Source organism: Bubalus bubalis, chromosome 12 (assembly GCF_019923935.1).
Source record: "Bubalus bubalis isolate 160015118507 breed Murrah chromosome 12, NDDB_SH_1, whole genome shotgun sequence".
Lineage (NCBI taxonomy): Eukaryota > Metazoa > Chordata > Mammalia > Artiodactyla > Bovidae > Bubalus > Bubalus bubalis.
In genome coordinates, this window is record NC_059168.1 from 11,914,197 (window position 1) to 11,935,111 (window position 20,915).

Consider the following 20,915-nt stretch of genomic DNA (forward strand, 5'->3'; position numbering starts at 1 on the left):
ATGGGACCAGATGCCATGATCTTCGTTTTCTGAATGTTGAGCTTTAAGCCAACTTTTTCACTCTCCTCTTTCACTTTCATCAAGAGGCTTTTGAGTTCCTCTTCACTTTCTGCCATAAGGGTGGTGTCATCTGCATATCTGAGGTTATTGATATTTCTCCTGGCAGTCTTAATTCCAGCTTGTGTTTCTTCCAGTCCAGCATTTCTCATGATGTACTCTGCATATAAGTTAAACAAGCAGGGTGACAATATACAACCCTGACGTATTCCTTTTCCTATTTGGAACCAGTCTGTTGTTCCATGTCCAGTTCTAACTGTTGCTTCCTGACCTGCATACAGATTTCTCAAGAGGCAGATCAGGTGGTCTGGTATTCCCATCTCTTTCAGAATTTTCCACAGTTTATTGTGATCCACACAGTCAAAGGCTTTGGCATAGTCAATAAAGCAGAAATAGATGTTTTTCTGGAATTCTCTTGCTTTTTCCTTGATCCAACGGATGTTGGCAATTTGATCTCTGGTTCCTCTGCCTTTGCTAAAACCAGCTTGAACATCAGGAAGTTCACGGTTCACGTATTGCTGAAGCCTGGCTTGGAGAAGTTTGAGCATTACTTTACTAGCATGTGAGATGAGTGCAATTGTGCGGTAGTTTGAGCATTCTTTGGCATTGCCTTTCTTTGGGATTGGAATGAAAACTGACCTTTTCCAGTCCTGTGGCCACTGCTGAGTTTTCCACATTTGCTGGCATATTGAGTGCAGCACTTTCACAGCATCATCTTTCAGCATTTGGAATAGCTCAACTGGAATTCCATCACCTCCACTAGCTTTGTTCGTAGTGATGCTTTCTAAGGCCCACTTGACTTCACATTCCAGGATGCCTGGCTCTAGGTCAGTGATCACACCATCGTGATTATCTGGGTTGTGAAGATCTTTTTTGTACAGTTCTTCTGTGTTCTTGCCACCTCTTCTTAATATCTTCTGCTTCTGTTAGGTCCATACCATTTCTGTCCTTTATCGAGCCCATCTTTGCATGAAATGTTCCCTTGATATCTCTAATTTTCTTGAAGAGATCTTGTCTTTCCCATTCTGTTGTTTTCCTCTATTTCTTTGCATTGATCACTGAAGAAGGCTTTCTTGTCTCTTCTTGCTATTCTTTGGAACTCTGCATTCAGATGCTTATATCTTTCCTTTTCTCCTTTGCTTTTCGCTTCTCTTCTTTTCACAGCTATTTGTAAGGCCTCCCCAGATAGCCATTTTGCCTTTTTGCATTTCTTTTCCATGGGGATGGTCTTGATCCCTGTCTCCTGTACAATGTCACGAACCTCATTCCATAGTTCATCAGGCACTCTATCTATCAGATCTCGGCCCTTAAATCTATTTCTCACTTCCACTGTATAATCAATCAAAAGGGATTTGATATAGGTCATACCTGAATGGTCTAGTGGTTTTCCCTACTCTCTTCAATTTAAGTCTGAATTTGGCAATAAGGAGTTCATGATCTGAGCCACAGTCAGCTCCTGGTCTTGTTTTTGCTGACTGTATAGAGCTTCTCCATCTTTGGCTGCAAAGAATATAATCAGTCTGATTTCAGTGTTGACCATTTGGTGATGTCCATGTGTAGAGTCTTCTCTTGTGTTGTTGGAAGAGGGTGTTTGCTATGACCAGTGCATTTTCTTGGCAAAACTCTATTAGTCTTTGCCCTGCTTCATTCCGTATTCCAAGGCCAAATTTGCCTGTTACTCCAGGTGTTTCTTGACTTCCTACTTTTGCATTCCAGTCCCCTATAATGAAAAGGACATCTTTTTTGGGTGTTAGTTCTAAAAGGTCTTGTAGGTCTTCATAGAACCCTTCAACTTCAGCTTCTTCAGCATTACTGTTTGGGGCATAGACTTGGATTTCTGTGATATTGAATGGTTTGCCTTGGAAATGAACAGAGATCATTCTGTCATTTTGGGGATTGCATCCAAGTACTGCATTTCGGACTCTTGTTGACCATGATGGCTACTCCATTTCTTCTGAGGGATTCCTGCCCGCAGTAGTAGATATAATGGTCATCTGAGTTAAATTCACCCATTCCAGTCCATTTTAGTTCACTGATTCCTAGAATATCTACATTCACTCTTGCCATCTCTTGTGTGACCACTTCCAATTTGCCTTGATTCATGGACCTGACATTCCAGGTTCCTATGCAATATTGCTCTTTACAGCATTGGACCTTGCTTCTATCACCAGTCATATCCACAGCTGGGTATTGTTTTTGCTTTGGCTCCATCCCTTCATTCTTTCTAGAGTTATTTCTCCACCCATCTCCAGTAGCATATTGGGCCCCTATTAACCTGGGGAGTTCCTTTTTCAGTATCCTATCATTTTGCCTTTTCATACTGTTCATGGGGTTCTCAAGGCAAGAATACTGAAGTGATTTGCCATTCCCTTCTCCAGTGGACCACATTCTGTTAGATCTCTCCACCATGACCTGCCTGTCTTGGGTTGCCCATAGTAGAAGGTATTACGTAGTCAAGGTGATCAGTATGCAGAGGGGTCAGTCTGGCAATGCTGTATGTATCATTTGTGGTAGGAATGGTAAGAGACAAGATTTTGAATCGTATGATTTCTGGATTTTAGGCCACAGTAAGGACAAGGCGATGGCACCCCACTCCAGTACTCTTGCCTGGAAAATCCCATGGACGAAGGAGCCTGGTGGGCTGCAGTCCATGGGGTCGCTAAGAGTCGGACACGACTGAGCGACTTCCCTTTCACTTTTCACTTTCATGCATTGGAGGAGGAAATGGCAACCCACTCCAGTGTTCTTGCCTGGAGAATCCCAGGAACGGGGGAGCTGGTGGGCTGCCATCTATGGGGTCACACAGAGTCGGACACGACTGAGGTGACTTAGCAGCAGCAGCAAGTATTTTTTATTTTATTTGAAATGAAATGTGAGGCCATAAGAAGACTGGAAATGGTGGTGATAACCTGATTTTATAATGGGTAACACTGGTTGCGATGTGGAAAATATATGATAGGTCAATAAGAGTGGAAGAAGGCGCCCAATCTGAAGGTCATTACAATAGTCTAGGTAAGAGAGACTGATCATCTGGACTATAGTGGCAGGGACAGAAGTGTAAAGAAATATTTTTGAAGGTAGAGATGGCAAGTTTTACTGCTAGATTGGGTATGAGGTTATAAGAGAAAGCATGGAGTCAAAAATTATTCTAAGATATTTAAGCTAAGCAAACTAGATGAGTAGTGATGCTTTTACCTAAGATAGGGAACAGTGAGAAAATAACAGGTTTGGGGAGTGGCAGTAGAATCAAGATTTGCATTTTTAATATATTATTTTTCAAGTATTTAGTAGTCATTTATCATAGAGATATTAAATTGACAGGATAAAGTCATGCTGCTAAGTCACTTCAGTCGTGTCCGACTCTGTGCGACCCCGTAGACGGCAGCCCACCAGGCTCCCCAGTCCTTGGGATTCTCCAGGCAGGAACACTGGAGTGGGTTGCCATTTCCTTCTCCAATGCATGAAAGTGGAAAGTGAAAGTGAAGTCGCTCAATCATGTCCGACTCTTCGCAACCCCATGGATTGCAGCCTACCAGGCTCCTCCGTCCATGGGATTTTCCAGGCAAGAGTACTGGAGTGGGTTGCCATTTCCTTCATAGTTGTACATAAAACTTTAAAACTTATATATATATATATAAAGATGGTATTTAATATCATGGAGCTGGCTTTCGGCTGGGAATTGAATATAGATAGAGAAAAGCTGAAGAACAGGGAAGCCTGCAGTCCACAGGGTTGCAAAGAGTCAGACTCTTGCTAAGTCAGACTTAGCAACTGAATAGCAACAACCAAAGAAAAGGTATGAGGTTTGAGCTCTAAGTAAAATCAACTTTAACAGGTCTAGAAGAGGTGAATGGTACTTATCCCAGCTATGAAACCTTCAAGGAGGACTTACCAGAAAAGGCTCAGTAGGAGGTGTCCAACACGAGTATCTTTGGACCTGCAGAATGTATCCAGAGAAAGGATGAGGAAAGGATAAGGGACATTTTTAGGTGAGGCAACTTCATGTACAAAAATGAAATAATGAAATAAAATTGTACATGTTCCGTGTCAAATAAGGATAGCAGTGACTTATAGAAGTAGGTAAATGTCAATTTGTGAAGCACTGTGCTTTATAATGATAGATAATTTGGATTTCATCCTAATAAAATCTTTGAGAGACTTTAAGCAAGGGTATGTCACAATTTAAAAAATAATTGTTTATTTTGCTTAATTAGAAGGAAGGAAAAGGACACTTCCCTGGTGGTCCAATTGTTAGGAGTCCTCCTTGCAGTGCAGGGAATGCGAATTCAATCCCTGGTTGGGGAACTAGGGTCCCTATGCCTCGGAGCAACTAAGCTAACTCCATGCACCACAACTAAGACCTGAGTCAGCCAAATAAACAAATAAATGTTAAAAAAAAAAAAAAAGGAAGGAAGGAAAGAAGGAGACAGGAAAGAAGTATTGAAAAAAGGATAAAGAGCAGAAAGGAAAGGAGAAAAAAAGGAAAAAGGAAGGAATAAATAAATCACAATTACTTGAAATTCATAATCAGAAGAAATGAAATATATCTCCAGAATATGTTTTATTACTCTATGCTAATAAATTTGAAGATCTGTTAGAAAATGTGTGATTAATAAATGATACAAGAAAATACAGAAGATTGGCATAACTATCAAAGAAAAGAAAATATTGTTAAGTATTTCTTGAAAAGAGGAAGGAGTCACATGATTTTATAAGGGAATTCATTTATGCTTTCATGAAACAGATAACTTCTGTATAATTTAAAATACTATAGACTATAGAGAAAAAAGAAAAATACCTCAGTTAATTTTTGTGAAGTCAACTTAGCAATGATTCAAAAACTAGAGGAACCACAAAAAGCCCTGAACAATTAAAGACAAGTATTATATGAAAATCACAAATAATAAAATATCAAACAAGATCTGGAAGTGCATAGAAAATAAGGATAAACTAAGATTATGAATGCAATGATGATTAGTACTAGAAAATTATATAAAATTATTCACTACTGTAATAGATCAACTGAGAAAAAAGGCATAGGTATTTAAAAAGGTATTTATTAATATATAAGACAGATTTTATTCTCTTGGGCTCCAGAATCACTGCAGATGGTGACTGCAGCCATGAAATTAAAAGACCCTTGCTCCTTAGAAGGAATGTTAATACAAATCTAGCTAGCATATTAAAAAGCAGAGACATCACTTTGCCAACAAAGATCCATACAGTCAAAGCTATGGTTTTTCCAGCAGTCAAGTACAGATGTGAGAGTTGGATCATAAAGAAGGCTTAGTGCCAAAGAACTGATCCTTTCAAATTATGGTGCCGAAGAAGACTTTTGAGAGTCCCTTGGATTCAAGGAGGTCAAACCTGTCAATCCTAAAAGAAATTAACTCTGAATATTTGTTGGATGGACTGATGCTGAAGCTGAAGCTCCAGAACTTTGGCTGCCTGATGTGAAAAGCCAACTCATTGGAAAAGACTCTGATGCTAAGAAAGAATGAAGGGTAAAGGAGAAGGGGTGACAGAGGATGAGATGGTTAGATTGCAATGACCGACTCAATGGACTTGAATTTGACCAAACACTGAAACATAGTGGAGGACAGAGGAACCTGGCATACTGCAGTCCATGCGGCTGCCAGGAATCAGACACGACTTAGCAACTGAACAATAACACCAGCATATGTAAGACTACATCTCTTCCTGGTAAAGTCTCTTAGTAAACCCCTCTATCAGCAATTGAAAGATTATTAGCAGAAAATTAGTAAGGCTGGAGTTTAACTGAATGGTGTTATCGATCAGCTGGATCAAATTGACATTTATAGAATATTTCATCTAGTAACAACATAATACATATTCTTCTCAAAAGTCATAAGAACATTCACCAACACAGATTATGTTCTGGGTATTAAAACACATCTTAAAAATTTTAAAGAATAAAAATCATATGAAACTTGCTCTCAGGCCAAATGGTATTAAACTTTAGAAATAAATAGTAGAAAGATAGATAGAAAATCCTCAAATATTTGGAGATGAACCTACACACTTCAGAAAAACACGAGTCCAAAAAATTTTTTTTCAAGAGAGATTAAGAAAGACTTCAAATTATATTGTATGACCCCCATGAACTGTAGCCCATCAGGTTCCTCTGTCCAAGCAATTCTCCAGGCAGGTAAACTGGAGTGGGTAGCCATTCCCTTCTCCAGGGGATCTTCCCAACCCAGCAATCGAAACCCAGGTCTCCTACATTGGAGGCGGACTCTTTACCATCTGAGCCAGCAAGGAAGCCCAAAATAAAGTGTAACTTATTAAAATTTGTGGCATCAGAGAAAGCACTGCTGATAGAGAAATTTACAGCATTAATCACATAAATCAGAAAATAAGAAATTTCAAGGTCAATAATCTAAGATTCTGCTTTAGGAAACTAGGGAAGGAAGAACTAATTAAATCTGAAATAGCCAGAAGAAAAGAAAGTTAGAATAGAAATCATTGAAAACAGAAAGGCAGGGGGGAGGAGGGTTCGGGATGGGGAACGCGTGTGTGCCTGTGGCGGATTCATTTTAATGTATGGCAAAACCAATACAATATTGTAAAGTTAAATAATAAAATAAATAAATTAAAAAAAAGAAAACAGAAAGGCAAAGGAGAAAATCAAAGACATCAAATACAGATTTTTAGAAACATCAATAAAATTGATAAACTTTGAGTTAGACTGACTAATAATAAAAGAGAGAAGACAGAAGTTATTAATATCATAAATAAAAAAGGGGCCATCACTAGTGATTCAGTGGATTAAAAGATTAACAAGGGCATATTATGAACAACTCTGTACCCACAAATTGACAGTCTACATAAATTAAACAAATTATTTTAAAGACACAATTTACCAAAACTCAAAAAATGATACTCTAAGTACCCTTATATCTATTGAAGAAATTGAATCAATAATTAATAGCTTTTCAAAATAGAATTAATATGTTACCAATATCCAGACTATCCAAAGTGATCTGCAGATTCAATGCAATCCTATCAAAATGATTATTTTTAATAGTATGATATTTTTATAGAAACTTAAAAATCAATATTAAAATCTGTATGAAGGTTCAACAAACTCTGGAAATTCAAAACAATCATGAGGAAGAACAAAGCTGGAAGAATCACACTTCATGATTTCAAATTATATTATAAAGCTATTGTAATCTAAACAATATGGTATTGGTATAAAAGCAAACATATTTATCAATGAAGCAGATGGGATCTCCAATACATATATCACTTGTATATATCTCCAATACATATATGGGATCTCCCATACATATATGGTCAAGTGATTTATGACAAAAGGGCCAAGAATATACAATGAGGAAAGGATAGTGTCTTTAATAAGTGGTTTTGGTAAAACTGGATAGCCATATGCAGAAAGAATGAAACTGGATCTCTATCTTATATCATAGGCACAGATTGACTCAAAATGGATTATAAACTTGAATGTAAGACTGAATCCATAACACTCCTAGAAGAAAACTTAATGTGTAACTTCTTTGACATTGATCTAGGAAGTGTTTTTTTGGAATTTACAACAAAAGGAAAGGCAATAAAATAAAAAATAAACAAGTGGGACTTCATCAAACTAAAAGCTTTCTGTATGAATTTACAAAACAGGAACCAGAGCCACAAACATTGAAAACAAACTTATGATACCAAAAGGGAAAGGGGATGGGGGAGCTATAAATTAGGAATCTGGGACTAGTAGATACAAACTGCAATATATAAAATAAATAAATAACAAGGTCTTACTGCATAGCACAGGAAACTGTATTCAGTATCTTGTAATAAAACATGTGAAAAGGAATATATATATGTGTGAGTTTGTGTAAACACACACACACATACTTGGCTGAATCACTTTACATAAGAAACTAATATAACACTGTAAATCAACTTTCTTTTTATTAAAGAAAAGAGCATAGATGACAAATGCTGCCAAGGATTTGGAGAAGAGGGAACCCTTGTATACTGTTGGTAGGAATGTAAGCTGATACAGCCACTGTGGAAAACAATATGGAAGTTTCTCAAAAAATTAAAAACAGAGCTACTGTATGATCCAGCAAGTCTACTTCTTGGTATCTTTTCAAAGGAATCAAAATCATTATCTTGAAGAGTTATGTATACTCTCAAGTTCATTATTACATTAATTAAAATAGTCAAGATTGGAAACAACCTAAGTGTCTAATGGATGAATGGCTAAATTACACACACACACACACACGCGCACACACCATACACACAATGGAATATTATTCAGCTATAAAATAGAAGGAAGTACTGCAAAAACATGGATGAACCTGGAAGGTATTATGCTAAGTGAAATAAATCAGATAAGGAGGGACAAAAACTTCATGGTGTCATTTATATGTAGAATCTGAAAATAAGTTGAACTCATAGAAATAGAGAATAGAAAAATTATTGCCAGGACTGTTGGGTGACAGAAGTAGAGATTGATAAAAGAATGTAAACTTTCAATTGTAAGATGGCTAGTTTGAGCACCTAGTGTATAACAATGTGACTGTAGTTGATTGCACTGTATTGTACTAATGGTAATTACTAAGAGAATAGGGGCTTCCCAGATGGTACTGCTGCCACTGCTGCTGCTGCTAAGTCGCTTCAGTCTTGCCCGACTCTGTGCGACCCCATAGACAGAAGCCCACCAGATTCCCCTGTCCCTGGGATTCTCCAGGCAAGAACACTGGAGTGGGTTGCCATTTCCTTCTCCAATGCGTGAAAGTGAAAAGTGAAAGTGAAAAGTGAAAGTGAAGTCGCTCAGTCATGTCCCACTCTTCGCGACCTCATGGACTGCAGCCTACCAGGCTCCTCCATCCATGGGATTTTCCAGGCAAGAGTACTGGAGTGGGGTGCCATTGCCTTCTCCGCCAGATGGTGCTAGTGGTAAAGAACTCGCCTGCCAATGCAAGAGTCATGAGTCAAGAGTTAGATCCTTGGGTGGCGAATATCCCCTAGAGGAGGGCATGGCAACCCACCCCAGTATTCTTTGCCTGGAGAATCCCATGGACAGAGGAGCCTGGCGGGCTATGGTCCATAGGGTCACAAAGAGTCAGACATGACTGAAGTGACTTAGCGTGCACACATGCTATGAGAGTAGAACTAAAATGTTCTTACACAAAAAAAGTAAATATGTGAGGTGATGGATGTGTTAATTAACTTGATGTGGGGAATCTTTTTGCAGTGTGTCCGTATATTTAATCATTATGTAGTGCATTTTAAATATCTTGTAGCCTCTCAATTATATCCTAATTAAGCCAAAAAAATTCTATCTAATATTTAAGGGTAAAATTTCACCCCTTCTCTATAATATTTTCTAGGAAGCATAAGCAGAGGAAATACTACCTAACTCTTTGTAGGCATGCATGTGTGCTCAGTTGCTCAGTCATGTCCCACTTTTTATGACTGTAGCCTGCCAAGCTCCTCTGTCCATGGGATTATTCTGGTAGGAATACTGGAGTAGGTTGCTGTTTCCTTCTCCAGGAGATCTTTCCGACCCAGGGATCAGACCCACATCTCCTGCAGCTCCTGCATTGGCAGGTGGATTCTTTCCCACTGAGGCACCTGGGGAGCCCTAACTCATTGTATGAGTTCAGTATTATCCTAATACCAACCAGACATTGTATGAGAGGAAAACTACAGAACAGTAGTTCTCATGAACATTGATGTAAAATCCTCAACAAAATATTATTAAATTGAGTCCAATAATGTATCAGAATTATACATGACAGCCAAGTGGGATTTATTCTAGTTCTTCAAGGCTTATTCAGCATCAGAAATCAAGTAATGTATTCGTCACATCAATGGGCTGCATACAAAAGAACAATTAGATTAATAGAATCATATCAATAAATGTAGAAAATGTGCTGACAGAATCCAACAGCTATTCATGATAAAACATCTCAGCTAACTTTAATAGGGGCAGGGGAAAATTTCCTCAACTTGACAGAGTACATCTGCATGAGTCCTATAAATAACTTCATACCTGCTGATGAGAAGCTAGAAACTTTCCTGTTAAAATCATGGGAAAAAAGGCAGGGTTGTTCTTTCATGCCACTCTTCTTCAATGCTCAGTAGACCTTGATATCAAAGATTTACAAATTGGGATGTTGCTGTTTAGTCACTGAGTCTGTCCAACTCTGCGACCCCATGGACTGTCACCCACCAGGCTCCTCTGTCTATGGATTTCCCAGGCAAGAATACTGGAATGGGTTGCCATTTCCTCCTCAGGGGATCTTCCCAAACCAGGGATCAAACCTGCGTCTCTTGCACTGGCAGGCAGGTTGTTTACTACTGAGCCACCAGGGAAGCCCCTTAAAGATTGGGAAGATAGAAATAAAGCTGATCTCAGTTACAAATGACATGATTGACAACGTAGAAACTATAAAAGGGTTAACAATAACAAAAAGACTACTGGAAGTAATAAAAGGTTCAGATTATAAAAGTGATATACAAAAGTCATTTGGTCTTTGTATCAGTAATGAATAACGCATTTGTAATTGAAAATGCAATACTATTTAGATTAGCATTGAAGTAGGATAAAAATATGCATAAATCTAACAAAAGAAACAGTATCTATGTGAGGAAATCTTTAAAACTCTGATACAAAGTAGTCAAAAAAGTAAGATCTAAATAAATGGAGATATTTGATTTATAAGTTTTCATGGATAAGTAGATTTAGTATTTTATGAATATATCAGTTGCTTTCAACTTAATCTAAAGATTCAGTCCCAGTCAAAATTCCAGCAAATATAATTTTGTGGATATTGGCAAATTGTATCTGAATTTTATATGGAAATGCAAAACACCTGGTACAGCCAACACAGTATTGACAGAGAAGAACAGTGTTCGAGAACTGACACTCCTTGACTTCAAGATTTACTCTAAAGCTACAGTGACAAGACAATGTGATAATGGTATAAAATAAACAAATAATTCAGTCAAGGGAACAGAATAGGTAGCCCAGAAATAGACTCGCACAAATATAATCAATTGATTGTTGACATGGAATAAACTCAGTTTAATGGAAAAATGAAAAGCTTTTCGATAAATGGTTTTGAAACAACTTGTCATCCACATGCAAAAGAAAAAGAAAGAAATCTAAACACAGATGTTACACTTCAAAATTGAGTTAAATTTTTAAGGATTTTTCTCCTGAAATTTTTAAAAAATTTAATTGCAGGATGATTTCTTTATAAAATGTGTTGTTTTCTGCTGTACAGCAATGTGAATCAGCTCTAAGTATACATATATATCACCTTTCTCTTGAAAAAAAAATTTCAGTTTGAATTAAACTCAAGAAATTTGAGTTAATTGACTTAAAGATTAACACAAAAGGGATCACAGACTTACAGGTAAAACACAACACAATACAACTCCTAGAAGATAATATAAAGGGAAATGTTGCTGACCTTGACTATGAAACTTTTAAGGTTCAGTTCAGTTCAGTCGCTCAGTCGTGTCCGACTCTGTGACCCCATGAATCGCAGGACACGAGGCCTCCCTGTCCATCACCAACTCCGGAGTTCACTCAGACTCACGTCCATCGGTGAGTTGGTGATGCCATCCAGCCATCTCATCCTCTGTCATCCCCTTCTCCTCCTGCCCCCAATCCCTCCCAGCATCAGGGTCTTTTCCAATGAGTCACCTCTTTGCATGAAGTGGCCAAAGTATTGGAGTTTCAGCTTCAGCATCAGTCCTTCCAGTGAACACCCAGGACTGATCTCCTTTAGGATGGACTGGTTAGATCTCCTTGCAGTCCAAGGGACTCTCAAGAGTCTTCTCCAACACAATAGTTCAAAAGCATCAATTCTTCGGCGCTCAGCTTTCTTCACAGTCCAACTCTCACATCCATACATGACCACTGGAAAAACCATAGCCTTGACTAGACGGACCTTTGTTGACAAAGTAATGTCTCTGCTTTTGAATATGCTATCTAGGTTGGTCATAACTTTCCTTCCAAGGAGTAATTGTCTTTTAATTTCATGGCTGCAATCACCATCTGCAGTGATTTTGGAGCCCCAAAAAAATAAAGTCTGAAACTGTTTCCACTGTTTCCCCATCTATTTGCCATGAAGTGATGGGACCAGATGCCATGATCTTAGTTTTCTGAATGTTGAGCTTTAAGCCAACTTTTCATTCTCCACTGAAACTTTTAAGGTGCAACAACCAAAACATGATCCATCAAAGAGAATACTAAGTTGGACTTCATTAAAATGAAAAACTTCTGCTGTAGAAAAGATACTATTAAGAAAATGAAAAGACAATCATAAAATATTTGTAAAAGGCTTATCTAATAAAGGACTTATATCTAAAATATAAAAAAAACTGGTAAAACTCAACAATAACAAAATTTAAAACTGGGTTTAATATGGGTTCACTCTAAAAATGGGCAAAAGATCTGAACAGATATCACACCAAAGCATGGAAAGGGTATTATAAATTAAAACAACAGTTAGATACCATTGTATAGTTCTTAAAATGACTAAAACTCAAAATAGTAACAACAATTGCTAGAGCAATAGCAACTTTCTCATTCATTGTTGGTGGTAATGCAAAGTTCAGTTCAGTTGCTCAGCCGTGTCCGACTCTTTGCAACCCCATGGACTACAGCACGCCAGGCTTCCCTGTCCATCACCAACTCCCAGAGCTTGCTCAGACTCATGTCCATTGAGTTGGTGATGCCATCCAACCATCTCATCCTCTGGTAATGCAAAATGGTAATGTTATTTGGAAGGCAGTTTGTCAGTTTCTTACAAGGCTAAACAGAAATAGTCTTCCTATGCAATTGATCAATCATGTTCCTTGGTAAGGGGTGAATTGAAGTCTTAATCCACACAAAAACTTACACATGAATGGCCACAGCAGCATTGCTAATAATTGCCTGCATTTGAAGACTACCAAGATGTCCTTCAGTAGATGAATGAGTAGACAAACTGTGATGCATCCTGACAATGGAATATTATTCAGTGAAGAAAAGGAGTGAACTATCAAGCCACAGAAGACCTGGAGGAAAATTAACTGCACATTGCTAAGTGAATTAAGGCAATTTGAAAAGCTACATGCATGATTCTCAGTATAAGACACTCAAGAAAGTTAAAATTTTGGAGAAAAGTAAAATGATCAATTATTTCCAAGATTTGGGGGATAAGCAAGGTAGGGATAGTTAGAGCAGAGTAGATTTTTAGGGCAAGAAAACTCTTCCATATGATTCTGACTGTAATGGCGAATACATGGCATTACCCATTTGTAAGTACCCATGGGACTGTACAACATGAATAGTAAAACCTGGTGCAAACTATAGACTTTATTTAATAATAAAATATCGTTATTGGTTCATCTGTCGTAACAAATGTTCCGCACTCACTCACGGGTTTTTTAATTGGGGAAACAGTAGGAGGGAGACAGGGATGCAGCATCTGCGAATGCTCTGTGCTTTCTGCTCAAGTTTTCTTCAAGCCAGATTTTCTAGAAAATAATGCTTATTAAAAGAAAATTTAGTAAAATGGGAATTCAAGGATAACATTAGATTATCATACAAGCAAGTCAATAAGCAAGTAATCAGAGAAATGTTTTTGAAACTGTTCATATAAGTAAACATAGTCAGTGCCTATATTAGAGTATGTAAATACCTTGCAAAATTATGCAGGTATTAAAAAGGTGAAAATGGAGAAGAGGTTATGAGTTAGCATAAAATTTGTAGGTTAGAATTTATAGGACATAGTGACTGACTATGGAGGAATCAATGGAATCTAATATGTTGCTTAGATCTCTGCCTTGAACTGAAATGAACAGATGAAGAGTGGTTCAGTTCAGTCACTCAGTCGTGTCCGATTCTTTGCGACCCCCATGAACCGCAGCACGCCAGGCCTCCTTGTCCATCACCAACTCCCGGAGTCACCCAAACCCATGTCCATCGAGTCGGTGATACCATCCAACCATCTCATCCTCTGTCGTCCCCTTCTCCTCCTGCCCTCTATCTTTCTCAGCATCAGGGTCTTTTCCAATGAGTCAGCTCTTTGCATCATGTGGCCAAAGTACTGGAGTTTCAGCTTCAACATCAGTCCTACCAATGAACACTCAGAACTGATCTCCTTTAAGATGGACTGGTTGGATCTCTTTGCAGTCGGATTATAATTATTCTAGTCCTGAACTTGGAATAATATTTAAAGTTTCTGTTAACCATAATGCAGGAAACAATCAGTTATATGTGTCTTGAACAAGAATGGGTTTGGACAGAGATAGTGAATGAAAGGCATAGGAGGTGATGAAATCACTCAGCAAAAGTGAGAGGATTAGAGGCCAGAAAAGTAAAAGAAAAACTATGTCCTGAAAGCCAAAAAGGAACAGGGTTATAGCAGAGAATGTTTAACAGAGGATGGTCAAGTAAGGTCAGCCTGAAAAATGAATATTAGATATGGTAGCCTGGCGAATTACCCTGGACCAATCCATGTTGATGGATTGTTAGCATTTCAGTTTAGACTGCTTCGTCCTAAACATGTTTTTCTTGGAGCCTTAGTCCCATGACACTTCTTAGCACCTTTTATATGCCACTGTACATCACAACTCTTTAAAATAGAGTTTCTCAAACTTACTTGATTTAGGAACATTTTTTGTTATTGTTTAAGTACTTTTCAGGACTATTGTTAATTAGTCCTGAAATTCTTAATTTTTGTAAATGTGTGCCCATTTTTGAAGAAACTTCATTATAAAGAATCCAGAAAGGTGGGATAGTAACTAGTGGAAACAAAGAGCATTAAATTTGGAACTTCAGGAAACCTACAATAAGGAAAGTGAAGAGACTAGCAATTTTAAGAGAGGTTGGTATTGTCAGGAGGGAGGTTCTTGGAATCCCAGAAGAGAAGAGAACAGGATCCTGAGAATGAGTATGGTTTTGATAGTTTTTATGATAGATAGTTGAGTATAGTTTGATGGATAAGAAAGTAAAAAGGATGCAGATAGCTGAGAGCAGTGAAGGCAGTTTCTTATTTGGTAAATCTAAATAATAGCTTGTTGTGCAGACATAAAATAGAAAAGATTCTACTGATCTTTTGGAAAAAAGAAAAATTAATGGAGACTGTAATATTACTTGATATTCTCAATTATGTTACTTAGTTTGAGATGTTTCCAAGCAGAAATTTCTGGTTTGTTTGTAATGCAATTCTGAATGATTATTAAAATTTCATATTTCATAGGATGCCAGACATGCAGCTGAAGAAGAGATTTATACCAACTTAAACCAGAAGATTGACCAGTTTCTACAGCTGGCTGACTATGACTGGATGACAGGAGATTTGGGCAGCAAAGCTAGTGATTATCTAGTGGACCTCATTGCCTTTCTACGTAGCACCTTTGCTGTATTCACACACCTTCCTGTAAGTGACAATTGCTTTTATTTTCTCCGTCATATAGAAAAAAGATTTCTTAAAATCTAGGTTGGTGAAAGATGTTTGTTTCTGCTGTAACTAGCCAGGAAGCAATGGGTATAAAATCTCACATTATAATTATCCCTTAACAATATTTACAGACTTCTTCCATCTTATTCTAAGACCTCTTTTTTTCATTGACATTTGCATTTTGTTTATTCTGGAAATGATTCCTAATATTTTGTCTGCTTATATATCCCTACTAACTTCAAGGTAATTAGTACAACACATGATGGATGCCTTGGTGGAAGAAAAATAGAAAATTAGGAGTTAGAATTTCCGATATGTATCTTTTCATTCTATAATATTGATTTAATTTTTTTTAATATCCTCAAATTCTCTGGTAAAATTCTCCAAGATTTTTCTAAATTGTCTATCTTTTCTCTATTCGCTTAAGCATATGTATCACAGTCTTTTAAAAATTGAAGTATAATTTATTTGCAGTATTATAGTAGGAACTTCCTTGGTGGTCCAGAGATTAAGATTCCTTGCTCCCAATACAGGGGGCACGAGTTTGATCCCTCACTGAGGAACTAAAGATCCCACATTTCTCACAGCACATCCAGAAGAAAAGTTACATTATATTGGTTTCAAGTTTACAGGATAGTGTTTCAGTGTTTTTACAGATTATACTCTAAGATAATGGCTATAATTCCATGTGCTATATGGTATATCCTTGTTGCTTATCTGTTTGATACACAGTAGTTTGTGTCTCTTAATCCCTTTCTCCTGTCTTGCCCCTCCCTCTTTCCCTCTTGTTTATTGATTCCCTATTGTTTGTTTATCTCTGTTTTATTCATTTTCTCTCTAATCTTTATTATTTCCTTCCTTCTGATGACTTGACTTTGTTCATCTTTTTCTAATTTTTAAAACAGTGGTGGGTTAGGTACTTTATCCGAGGTTTTACTTATTTCTTGAGAAAGGCCTGCCCTGCTGTACACTTCCCTCTTAAGTACTGCCTTCTAAATGCCATAGATTTTTGGAGTTTTGTGTTTCCATTTTCCTTTATCACAACTGGTTTTCTGATTTCCTCTTTGATTTCCTATTCAATTAGTTGGTTTTTTAGTAGGATGTAGTTTAGTCTTCACATTTGTGCTTTTCCCATTTTTCTTCCTGTAATTGATTTCTAACTTTATACAGTTGTAATGGTGGAAGATGCTTGATATAATATCTATCTCCTTAAATTTGTTCAGACTTATTTTGTGGCCTAGCATGTGATCTGACCTGGGGAATGTTTCGTCTGTACTTGAAAGGAATGTGTATTCAGGTACTTTTGGATGAAATGTCCTGTCAATAGCTTTTAACTGTTCAAGTGTGTTAGTTAAGACCACTGTTACATGATAAATTTTCTGTCTAGATGGTGTGTTCACTGATGTAAGTGAGGTGTTGTTGTTGCAGCACTATGGGCTATAGTCTGCCAGGCTCCTCTGTCCGTGAGATTTCCAGGCAAGAATACTAGCGTGGGTTGCCATTTCCTTCTCCAGAGGATCTTCCAGACCCAGGGATCAAACTCATGTCTCCTGCATTTGCAGGCAGATTCTTTGCCACTGAGCCACAAGGGAAGCCCAAGTGAGATGTGAAGTCCTCTTTTGTTATGGTATTATTGTCAATTTCTCCCTTCGTGTCTGTAAATATTTAGGTACCCTTGGGGTGTGCATATTAATGCATATAATATCCTTGTCTTGTATCGATCCCCTTATCATGGAATAATACCCTTCTTGGTGTTTTGTTATAGCCTTTGTTTTAAAGTCTATTTCATCTGAAGCAAGTATTGTTACCTTGGGTTTCTTATTGTTTCTCTTTGCATGAAATACCATTTTCATTTCCTCACATTCTTCCTATATGTGTATTTTACTTTGAAGTGAATCTCTTAAGCAGCATGTAGAAGGGTCTTCTCTTTTCATTTAATCTGTCACCCTATATCTTTTGATTGGAGCATTTGTCCACTGATATTTAAAGCAATTATTGATAGGTATATAGTTACTGCCATTTTGTCGCTTGTTTTCTGATTGTTCTCCTAGTTCTTCTCTGTTCATTTTTTCTTCCCTTTGTATCTTCCCTTGTGGTTTTGTTGATTTTTCTTTAGTAGTATATACCAGAGAACTCTCAGACTGTTTTGAATTTTTACAATTTGCTCTTTTTTTTTTAACTGTTGAGATTGGGCGATTTCCTTTATTTTACCAGATCACTTACATGTTCCTCTGTATCAATTAGTTTGCTATTCATTTTTCCTAGTGTGTTTTTAATTTCAACTATTGAATTCCTCATTTATTATTGGGCCTTTTTAAATAGTTTCTAGTTTTTTCATTAAAATTATCACTGTGTAGATATAGTCTTTCCCCTAATTCAATTAACATTTTTTATAACCAGTGGTTTGAATTCTTTATCAGATGAATTATTTATTTATGTTTTATTATTTTTTCAGGTGTGTTTTCTTGTTCTTTCAATTGATAATGGTTCTTCTGCCATTACATTTTGCTTAACTTATCTGTTTCTATGAGTTTAGGTGAAACAGTTACCTGTTGTGATCTTGAAGGGGTGTTCTATGTGGCAGCAACCCGATGCGTGCCCTGTGCCTTTGGTGTGAGAGCTGCATTTGATGGGAAACAAGTCACAGTGATAGCTTTCCTCAGGTTGTGCTGATAGCATCAGCTTGGTAGAGAGTGGGGCTCCAGAGGGAGGAGCCAGGGTCTGTTCCGGGTGTGAAATGGGACTTGCCCTCTGCTCAGTGGGCATCAACATTCTATGGGGGTGGGGTCTGATTCCAAATTCCTGGAACAGAAGTCCTGAGGACCTGGCCTGGGCCAGCTCTTTCCCTTTAACTGTGTGTTTCCCATTTTTTCCACACTGGGAGCCTTACCTGAGTGGTGGGAACTGCTGAAGTAAGTTGGGTCCTTGGGGGCTCTTGGCTTGTGTTGATTACAGGCAGAGGCTTAAGCCCCTCTTATGTGCTGCCTGTATGGGATCCCACATTTGTTTCCCTTACTCTGCTCTGACTCAGCCACAGGTCCAAGTCCTCTTTGTCTCTCACAGCTGATCACTGCCCTCTGTCCCAGCTCCCCCTCTCTGTTCGGGAACCACATTATAGTGTTGTTGCCTATGTTGACTCTCAGTGTGTGTCAGGAGGTGAACTATGCTTGAGTGCTACCATCAGAGATCTGGGTTGCTTGTGATGTTCTGCTTGAGTAAGCATCAACAATGACCCCATCCCCCCACCCCTCAGGCTCCCCCAAAAGACCAGATTGCTTCTGCCTCCCAAGATCGAGTTTTCTCCCTGGTCATGACCACCCCAGATGTAATACCCTGCTGAGATGTGAATAGCCATGGTGCACTGGCTCAGCTTGGGCTGAGTCACACACTGAGGTGGTTGTGGGAAACCTGGCAGCCTCTCGAGCATACCCCTTTCCACCCTGTCTTGGGGTATGAATGTGTTCCTCATGAATGGAGTGCAGACTTCCCACTGCCCTCCTAGTAGTGCCAGTGGCCCTCAAACCAGCCAAGAAAGCTTATCTCTCCTGCATAGGACCCCAGACTTGGGCATCTAATTTATGGCTCTCACTGCTCACTCCCCTGGGCAGGTGTCCACCCGTATATTCTCCCTTTTACTCTGAGTCACCTCCCAGGAACACATCCTTCCTGATTACTTGTGTATTTTTCTTCCAACCTTTTTCATACTAGATGTCTTCTGTCAGTTTCCAGTTTGTTTTCAGTGAGAATTTTTAGACTTGTTGATGTATTTTTGGTATGTTCATGGGGGGATATGAGCTCCATGTCCTCTTAATCCACTATCTTGATCCTACCCCTCTGCAGTTGTTTTAAACATGTTTATTAATGCCTACATATAATTCACCTACATATTGGTTAGATTTGTTTCTGAGTTTTATTGTTGTTGTTGCTGTTCTCAGTCGTATGGTCCTATCTCTTCCTATCACTTTTTGGTATATGGTAGACATTGTTTTTTTTTGTTTTTTGTTTTTTTCTTTTTTTTTTTTAAATTTTATTTTATTTTTAAACTTTACAAAATTGTATTAGTTTTGCCAAATATCAAAATGAATCTGCCACAGGTATACATGTGTTCCCCATCCTGAACCCTCCTCCCTCCTCCCTCCCCATTCCATCCCTCTGGGTCATCCCAGTGCACCAGCCCCAAGCATCCAGTATTGTGCATCGAACCTGGACTGGCAACTCGTTTCATACATGATATTTTACATGTTTCAATGCCATTCTCCTAAATCTTCCCACCCTCTCCCTCTCTCACAGAGTCCATAAGACTGTTCTATACATCAGTGTCTCTTTTGACATTGTTTTTAAAATATGTTTTAATAGATGTTCCAGATAATATCTTCTGCCACCAGAATTGTTTCGTCCTTTCCCATACTAAGTAGTTAAAATGAGTGGGTGGTTTGTGGTTTGAACCTCATCACCTTAATCCAATTATGAACTGATCTGGGTTGAGCTTGGGTTGCAGTTGTATTGTACCTTTGGTTTACATTTGTTGCTAGGATGTGGTTCTTCAGAGCTTTTAATGAGAGCCTGGCACATTATTGTCTCTTCAGTACCAAGAGGACTGTGGAAATTTCCACTTTTCATATAAACTTAGCTCTTCAGCTTCCTGCTTTTTACAGTCTTAAAATTTGGCTAATATCTTGAGTAGGTGTCTTACCCAGATCAGCAATTGCTAACAGTAAAAACTGTGATTGGAGATTGTCGATATCAATTCATTAATCCCTCAAGAGCTTTCAAGTTGCCACCTGTGATTCTTATGAACACTCCCACTAGTGAGTTGTTTTTTCTGAAACATTGTGAAACTGCAGGAAAGCTTACTTTGCTTTTGAAAGGTTTTGGCTTAGACTGTTATTTTCCTCGGCTGTATAGCTTTAGAATTCAGAAAATGTCTTGAGGAGAAAACTGGCCCTGAGATCTCTAATTTTGGCACTTCAGCCCCATGGAAGCAACAAAAATTCAGTGATTCTTTTTTTTTTTCCACCAGGGCAGTTACTTTCTGCCTGGACCTAACCCAGATTCTCAGTCTGTTACTACTCCTAGGTTTGTCAAATGCCTCCAGGGACAACTTGAGATCCTCAGCTCACCTTTAACAGGTCTGCCCTCTTTGCAATTTTATTCCCTTACGTTTTCATTACTTCCTTGCCTTCTGGTTTTCTCCAATTTTTTAAATTACCTTTCCTAATTTTTGGTGGAAGCACTAACCTATAAAAAACTAGGCCATTTTATCTATTTTATCTTGATACCAAAGTCAGAGAAAGTAGCCCAAAAGACAAAACTATAAATTAATCTCACAATTATAAATAAAAAACTTTAGCAAATCTATTCCAAAATGTTTCAAGAAAATAATTTAGCATTAGTATGTAGGATATA

General features: G+C 38.0%; 1 protein-coding gene across 6 annotated transcripts in view; it reads left to right on the plus strand.

The window, feature by feature from the left end:
- Positions 1-20,915, plus strand: part of EXOC6B (exocyst complex component 6B) — a 723,334-nt gene that overhangs the window by 449,821 nt on the left and 252,598 nt on the right. For all 6 annotated transcript variants that reach the window (XM_045162201.1, XM_045162198.1, XM_045162202.1 and 3 more), the window contains one exon: positions 15,309-15,488. In XM_045162201.1, the coding sequence (XP_045018136.1) occupies positions 15,309-15,488 (180 nt within the window). The remainder of the gene's footprint in view (positions 1-15,308; positions 15,489-20,915) is intronic.